The sequence below is a fragment of the Nyctibius grandis genome, chromosome 6, assembly GCF_013368605.1.
Source record: "Nyctibius grandis isolate bNycGra1 chromosome 6, bNycGra1.pri, whole genome shotgun sequence".
NCBI lineage: Eukaryota > Metazoa > Chordata > Aves > Nyctibiiformes > Nyctibiidae > Nyctibius > Nyctibius grandis.
Window position 1 is genome coordinate 47,138,185 of NC_090663.1, and position 8,526 is coordinate 47,146,710.

General features: G+C 43.4%; 1 protein-coding gene across 1 annotated transcript; it reads right to left on the bottom strand.

Annotated features, from left to right (window-relative positions):
• Positions 1-7,559: 7,559 nt before the first annotated feature.
• APELA (apelin receptor early endogenous ligand) lies at positions 7,560-8,245 on the bottom strand. The gene is made up of 2 exons (XM_068404282.1): positions 8,170-8,245; positions 7,560-7,648 (listed from the first exon to the last, which is right to left on the bottom strand). The coding sequence occupies exons 1-2, from the start codon at positions 8,243-8,245 to the stop codon at positions 7,560-7,562; spliced, it is 165 nt and encodes a 54-aa protein (XP_068260383.1).
• Between the last annotated feature and the right edge of the window lie 281 nt (positions 8,246-8,526).

The following is an 8,526-nucleotide window of genomic DNA, read 5'->3' on the forward strand; positions in this document are numbered from 1 at the left end:
GACTCAAGTTCATGCACAATAAATGCAACTAAGGAAAAGTATGAATTCTGTCATTTCTAAGCTCATGTATAACTGGTGAAGACTGTTCCAAAGGGCAATCTTTGCAGATTTTGTTATGCTGAAGTTCTCTCAGCACAGTTTTGGTGCTTAAAACCAGCTGAGAACTGCTATGGCAAGGATAGCTGTGCACTCATTTTGAAGATTTAAGGTTTGGTTTTATTCTCTCTTTCCTGAGTAATGTTTTTCCATCACACTTCAGGCTTTCCTTGCTACTCCTGTTTCACTCCAACATACAGGAATAGGCTGCATAGTGTAGCAGAACAACTTTACTGTATTTTGAGGGTATTGCTCATACCCTCATCCTCTCGTTCATGACTGCTTAAGGTAAAACTTGAATTAACCAGCAGTATCACTTTCCATGGAACATGGCAAGTGCAGGTTGCCATGTATGAACATGCATGTCTCCTGCCCTTTGCAATTCATAGCACTTCATAAGTACACAAATGATTAACAACTTGCAACAACCACCCCCCATTCTTATATTATCATACCCCTACTGTATCTTGATTTCTTAGTATATTTAAGCTTCTGGGGAAAAAAAAAGGCTTTTCACACTTGTACAGGCTCTGAATAGGAGCTAGTCCTCTCTACTACTCATCCTCAACACTTCCTAACCTCTGGCTGTGCTAGGGCTACAATGAATTGTTGAGTAGGAGCTACCAGAGCATGGCAATGGTCATGTGCACTGGTAAGTGTCAACCCTCAGCCCCTTTGCTGGCACCTTTGCACCAGACAGCACAAGACAGCCTTTGCCCTGCTCTGAGGCGGACACACTTCCTGGCCCCCCTGGTTTCCACTGCTGCTGCAGGGGAGGCACCACTTGGTGCTGCCCAGTGACGTGGCTTCCCTACCCATGTACAGGGCATGCTGTGTGTGACACTATGTTGTCCTTGTGATCTCACCGCAGAGTGGTGTGGCATGGTATGCTGGGTTTTGTGGTCCTACTCGGTGGTGGTAACCCACCTGCTCATGCCTGCTGCACCACTGTTGTTCCCCCAGGCAGGGGAATGTCCCACTGGTGCTACCTGGTGGTGTGTGGCCCTTAGTGTGACTGAGCTTATTGGTCCATGGTGGATGGTAATGGAGCTGACCAGGGAGATGTGATGTGCAAGCTGGTGCTTAAAATGCAGTGTAAAAGGAGCAAATGGCTGCTGTTGTGCAAGTGAGAGTAAAGCTCTGCCATGGACTCGCTGCATCTGACATGCCACAGCTCTGAAATCAGATGGCGAGTCCTGGTTTTTCTGGTTATGCTGCATCTTGCTTATCTTAACCTTACCCTCTGCCAGTGTAAGGTTAGGTGCTGGGCATTGTGGTGGCTAATGCCATCTGACCAGCAGGTAAATCTGTGCATAGGTGAATACATGTGAATCTGAACAGCTGAAGTTTTACAGCTGCTGAAATACATAAATATTTGCAGGTCCAAGATCTTAACTTAGTAATATCTAGTGGATTGCAACCAGGGCAGCAAGAAGATAATCAAAAAGGAATGTTTTTTAATGTACAGTTACAACATATTAGGAAAAAGTATTCTATTTTTTTACTTTATTTTTTGTTATTATTTAGTTTGTACCCTAGTAGCTTTTTGTTTCCGTAGTTAAACAATGTATATGTTTTTCAGGGTTGGGAAAACCAAGTATTTCAAACCACTAAACAAACATAAAAAATTCAGGGTTGCCCAAAAATGTTCATATTGTGGATTTTTAAATTTCTAGATGAAATGTGCTAAATATTTTGTACAGTTTAAAGAAAAGACATTATGATGATCTCTTGTGAATGCACATCTTATATGAGGGGAAAAACTCTCAGTCAATATTTCTATTTTGTATTTCTGAATAGCTTATAGTGGCAGTTATTCTATATAAACACTTCAGTATTTCACCTCACAAAGGAAATCACTGATTGCAAAAGATTTCAACAGGGTTTTCATGCTTTAAGGTTCTACATGAATGTGGAGTTGAGCAGGCTTGCCCCACTGAAGGTCATTCTTCATCTAAAAAGAAAGTAGTGTCAAAGACCAAAGGCACTTGGGTAGACAATAATCTAACCTTGAGGTAACTCAAGAGATGAGAAAAAGCATCCTCAGGGTTGGAATGAGTGAGGCTGTTACACATTATTGCTAACTAGAGACAGCAGTTGTGCTGTTTGTGCAGTTAGAGTGTTTCCCACTTTACAGAAATAGTTGCAGCTTGATCACTAGCAAGAAAGATAAAGGCCATCGACAGCAGTGAGAGATCAGTATGCTAATTGTACTTGTCTGATGATAGTCAACTTACCACACTAATGCTTCTCAGGATTGGTGCTGATATAAATCTTATGTGACCCTTAGCAATATTTGACTTTGCGTGTAGATACTGAGATATTTATAGTCTATGTATGTCATGTAAGGGAAATATTTCCAGTCTTTATTCTTTTATAATTTCCTTTTTTCCATACTGGAAAGGGAAGAGGTGAATTGTTTATTATCCTTTGGGAACACACTAATCTGCTGTTTCTCACCACTGCCTTACATTTACCTCTAGTTCCTGTTGACCTGCTGTTACATCATTTTGTATTTCACTCTAAAATAGCCAATATAATTTACAAGACTCGATGAAACTGACTTTCAAATAAAATTTAAAATTTTCCTGTGTAACTCTACAAGACAAGGAGGTCATTCTAAGTTTCAGAATCTTGCATTTTGGCTGTCAGAGTTGGAGGCCTGAGTCTAATCCTTTGATAGAGTCTTGTTAGATTGCATCCATGCAAACATCAATTCTGACTTTCAATACACAGCAACTTGTATTTGTACAAACTTCCTGTAAATACACACTCATACATGCACATGGAGAGTTCAGTCAATTCAGCTGTTGTAGCAGTGTCCAAATGCTTCGTGTTTATATATGTAATCACACTGTTACAGTGCAAAATGTTTACCTGCATAACTACTATTTATTGGTGTCAGAAATTGAGTAAGGAAAAAGTTTTACACACTGATCCCATATAAATCTGCAGGGAAACAAGATAAATTCTCCTTTTTCTTTAGATGCATTGCCTTTGCTGAAAAGTGTACAAATTTATTAAAAATGAGAGCTTTTTGAAGTGCAGACTGTCTTTTTACAAAATATACAATCAACCAGCTATTTGTAAATATATCTAGGAAAATCGCAGTCAATGCCTTTTTAAAGATTTTTATGGTATCAGCATGTCTAAAAAGAACAGACATTTACAACAATTTTGTAGACTGGCAATGGTCTTCCTAGGACACTTTGGTATTTGTTGTTTTATTTATTTTTTACATCTGTAATAAAACATGCATGTATAGCTCTCTGATAGATACATTATGTTTTTCTTACAATTTTATCAAAGGTAATTGAATAATTATGGTTATATAAAATATCCAGTGCCACACTAAATCCATATGCTCATTTATAAGACATAACTGTTAAATAGTTACTCTTCACCTTTCTTGCTTTTCCATACTCTTTGCCTGTACTTTTTAATGGATATAGCTGTGGATACATATGAAAGCTAAGTTAAATAAATAATTAAAAAAATAAAATAAGTGGTAGTAGTATGCCTCTAATTTTGGAAAACTGCTTTTTTTTCAAAACTCCAAAGGTTTACCTGCAGGGCTATTTGTTGGTATGGACAAGTTTGACCATCTTTTTATGGCGCTGATGATTTTCCAAAGCTCCAGAATAGGGTGTGATGTTAAATTTTAATTGTTTTCTTGATTGCTGTTCTTTTACTTATTAGAAACTACGTGTTGCAGGACAAAATTCTAACATTGGATTTAAATTGTGACACTGCTAACCTTCACTTATCTTTATGCAATTCACAAAAACTGTTGACAGTTCAAGACTAGTGCAGTGACTTTAAAAATCTGAGTATGACTTATTTTCAGGTTTGGTTTAGTTTTGCTAGTGAAAGGGCTACTGCGTTTTCCTGTGTATGTGGTTTGTAATTTCTGCTGATACAAATAGGAGATGTGAAACATATATTTTTAAAAACAAAACATAAATAAAAGCTCAATGTCTTCTTGACCTGCAGTGCTGAAAAGAACAGCCTGTTTTCTGTTTGAAGTTCTCATTCATTGTAGTGCTCCAAATATCCCATTCATTTAACTTACAGAAATAGACTGCGACACAACACTGGGGTTGACCAAACAAAGGTTTCTTTTCAATGGTCTATTTTTATGCTCTCTTTATAATACTGTAGCGGGTATTTTAGGAAAACTACTATTAAGCAAATGGTTCTATAGTACTGAATTTTCAAGTATGTTTTAGCTGTCTGGTTTGGCAGCCCAGTTTAAGAAAAGAAATGATAGGCTTTGCAGTAACAGCTCATTAGACAGGAGCATGGGCTTGACCTTAAGGCCTGACTTGAGAGATCTGAGTTATCAGTTTTGCATGACCCTTGGCTAATCTCTTATCTCCCTGTGCTTCAATTCTCTATCTATAGAATGAGGGATAATACTCGCTTTGCTTTCTTATGTTGTAAATTCTTACTATGCATACTATACGTGAAGCCAGTAGGACCACTAGTGTGGTGCTGACTTTGGTACTATGACAGTAATACATTCTAGGTTATTATTAAGGTAATTCCACAAAGATGTAATGTTAGGTGTTAAAATGTATATGTATATATTATTAATATATAAAATTATAAACAAAAAATGGACTTTCACAGTTCTGTGCTGGAGTCTGCTGTTACTTCACCCTAAATATTCCCTGCGCACAGCCTGAATTGAGTAGTCAACAGCACGTCCAATTTCTCTTAGTCTGAACAGTACAGACCATTAAGAGTCCCCTTGGACAGATCCTTCTTAATGCCATGGGAAATCCATCTCTGGTACCTGATGTTTGACTTGGACTTTAACTTTCACTGGTCATTATGAGAGCCAAAGAATTTATACGGAATGTTTCAAACACGTAACTTTCATGTACATCCTCCCATCACCACCCTCCATTTCTTGCCCCCCTTCCTAGGGTGTGAGCCAGGGGCCTTTGTTCCAGGCCTTGCAGAATGTGACAGGCAGGACTGCTGAAGATGGGACTGTGGTGGCTCTATCAGGTCAACTGTTGTCAATGTGGACTTCTGACTAACTTCTCCGTCAGTTTAATTGTTGCTCCTTTAAAACACTGAAAAGCCCATTATGAAATTGCTGGGGAAAAAGGAGAGAAATAGCCATTAACGAGATAATCTGTCTCATACAAAAGAGAATATATTAATTATGAAATACATGGTTGAAATTTGGGGTAATGTTTCTTGATTTGGAAATTTCATCTAAAAAGGTTAAGAAAAAACAATCATAAAGCCAAAAGCAGGAAGGCCTCTAATATAGAGGTTTTTCCCCTTTTTGTCCCGTGCTTTGCCTACATAAATGATGAAAAATCAAGTTTAATCCCCATTTCAAATGTTGTTGTGAAAAAGAGAGGCTGCTACATTCATCCCAGTTTCCAACCACCTGTTGAAATTCAGGCTTAAGGGTCCATCCTGTTTGCATCTGCAAATAGCCTTATCCATATGTACAAGTCCATTGAGATCAGTAAGATTACTCTAGTGAGTCAAGTTACCCAGGCATGTAAATATTTGCTGAATTAGGACTAAAACTGGAAGGGAATGTAAATGTAGATGGTGAATCCTACTTAAGATAAAGGAGCTGAGCACCCACAATGACTGGAGTTAACAGAGTTGGTTCAGGTACCTGTCACCCCTTACTCCCAGTAAAGCTTTATGGATTTATAAACCAGAATTATCTTCAGCTAAATGTCTACAAGATATATTATGAATTCATAAGTACACTGTTTTGCTTTCTCATTGACTTTTGTTGCAAGAAATCAGCTCCCCACACAGAAGGAGATAACACTGAAAATAGCTTTTATCTTGAGATTTTGTAGTGTAAATGCATAAGTACTGTGCAGCTACTGCAGTCTCAAGCAAAATGCATGTTTCAGAGCCTGTTGGAGAAAACATAGTTGTTTTCCCTCACAGACAATCTCCAGATTGTGGAGGATAAAGAAAGCGGAGTTAAATTTACTTTTCTTAGGAACTGAAGCAAGACATTCAAAAGTGATTCAAGAAGTTGCTGGACCTAAATTCCACTGTCCCTGTCATTCAGTCTCCGCATGAATTGATCTGATTGCTTATCTTTTTAGGTTTATGCTTAAAGTGATGAGGGAATCTCATTTAATGTCTCTTGTTGAAATCAATGCAGTGAGAAGACATGGCATTCAGTAGTAAAGCATTATTCTGGCATGTCCCTCTACTTTCAGCTCAACTCTGCACTCAAGTGTGCAGTCAGTCTGAGATAAATTTAAGATATGGTAATCTTTTTTCTTCAGGCTCACAAACTTGCCTGTTTACCATCCCACATGCACATTCCACGTGTTTATAGGCCAGCACTATTGAGGGGAATGGTACCTCTTTGCATGGCTGTTTTGGGAGTGGTGTAGGCTCTTTTCACCAAGGCAGTTTATGCATTGACAACATTCTTGGTACAGGGTTGTTGAAATGTTGTTTTTGGTCTCCTTTTCACTGTTAACCGCTTAGTAAATCGAAACATCTTGCAGCCACAGAGTGCAGGTTCTGCCATCATTTATTTATGATGCTGTCATGCCGGGGGCTACAATATTTTTTTAATATATAGTGAGTTTGGCATCTTCTAAACTACTGACTGCATGTTTTATTCATCCTTAAATTGCAGGAGCGCCTTGTTTTCCTTTTGATGTCTGCCCTATTTGCATATGCTACCTGTGTGCTTCTGCAGTCACTTAGTATTTGAATGTATATGCCCTCATCAGCTATAAAGCATTAATGTTTTGCACTTGTATAGCCTTTCATCCAAGGAGCTCAAAGTCTTTTGCTGACAAGGATTAAGAATTACAGTTCCCTTTGAAGTGGGTAAATGCTACTACCTTCATGTTACTGACGGGCAGAGTGAGGGGACTTTGCCCTGCACCCAACACGAAGGGAGTGTCAGTGCTGGCACTCCCGGAGCGTCCCCGCCAGCTCCAGCCACCACTTTGTGCCTCCTTTACGCTCGTCATTACACTGTTTGCCCCGCAGCTTTGCCAATGGTCCTAAACGTTTGTTGGTCCCATTTAGCGGACTCGGTTGTTTTCCACTGTGCCTCAGCGAAGGCATTTGCGCGGGAGCGGCGGCCTGCGGGGAGATAACGCGGAGGCGGCGCCGAGCGAGGCTGGGTGCCCGCCGGGGAGCTCAGGGGGAGCAGCCGCCCCGCGTCCCACCGTGCGCCCCTCCAGAGCCCCGCTTTTCACAACAAACCACCGGAGGCCAGGTGAAATCACACCCGTGGCTTCACTTGCTTCCACAAGTGCCTCTTAAACTGTTCCGAAACGCAGGTGTAAATTGGGAATCGTGCCTATTGCGGGGAGCGCGCCCAGCTGCACCCCGCTCTGCGCCTGCGGAGCGGCCCCGCAGGGCGGCGGCCGTACCGCGCCCTCCTGCCGCCCTTGCCCGACGCGCGTGGGTTACCTCGCCCGCGCTCTGCCGGGGGCTCAGGGGAAGGGCACCCTGGAGTGGAGCGGCATGCAGCGCCGGGGGGAGCAGCCGTGCCGGTGGAGCTTCCTGCGCAGGGCCAGGTTGGCTGCGGAGAGAGAGAGGGAAGGAGGCGAGCAGGGCGTGAGGAGGGGCCGCCGGCAGCGTGTCCCGGTAGCCGCGGCGCGAGGGCTAGCGGTCCTGCCCTCCGCGGGACCGGACCGGACGGGCAGGGGCAGCCCTGGCTCCACCGCTCCGCGGGAGCTACCGGAGTCCTCCGCCGCTCCCCCCGCACCGGCTGTGCTTCCCGGGAGCCGGTTTGCAACAGCTCCCTACTGTGACTCCCAATTTATTCCCGCCCCCCTAAAGTTGCCAGGATCCCGAGATACCCGAGGCATCATCTCACGCTGCCGCTGTAAGGAGAGACGAAGCGCCGAGGTCCAGGCAGCAAAACGCTTCGTAAAACCCGTGGGAGCAGAAGCCAGGCAGGTACAAACGCGTCCCAGAGGGCAGAAACGGCGTGAGGGATGCGGTTAGAGAAACACGCCGGGGGTGCCCACGGCAGACACGACCCTCCCTCCCCCCTTCCCCCCCCCGGGGCACACGCAGCCACGCTGAGGCATCGCTTACCTGGCCGCTGCCCGTCGGCAGGGAGGAGGCTCGCCAGGAGCAAGAACACGATACAAAGGAGCAGTTGTAGTCTCATGTCTGCGGTCAGCGCTCGGAGGGTGTATATGTATATAGGCGAAGCAATGTACAGAACACCGGCGCGCGTGGCGGTGAGACGGCGGCAGCGCGGCGGGCGGCCCCGGCCCGGCTCACGTGCCCCGGGCACGCCGGGGAGCCGGCGGGCTGCTCCGGCGAGGTTAATGATCAGGCACGGGCACGGCTCCTGGTCCGCACTGCGGTTAGTGCCTCCCTCTTCCCGTCTCCCTTTCCTCTCTCTTTTTTTTTGTGTCACTCCCCCGTGTTTTCCATAAGCAAACA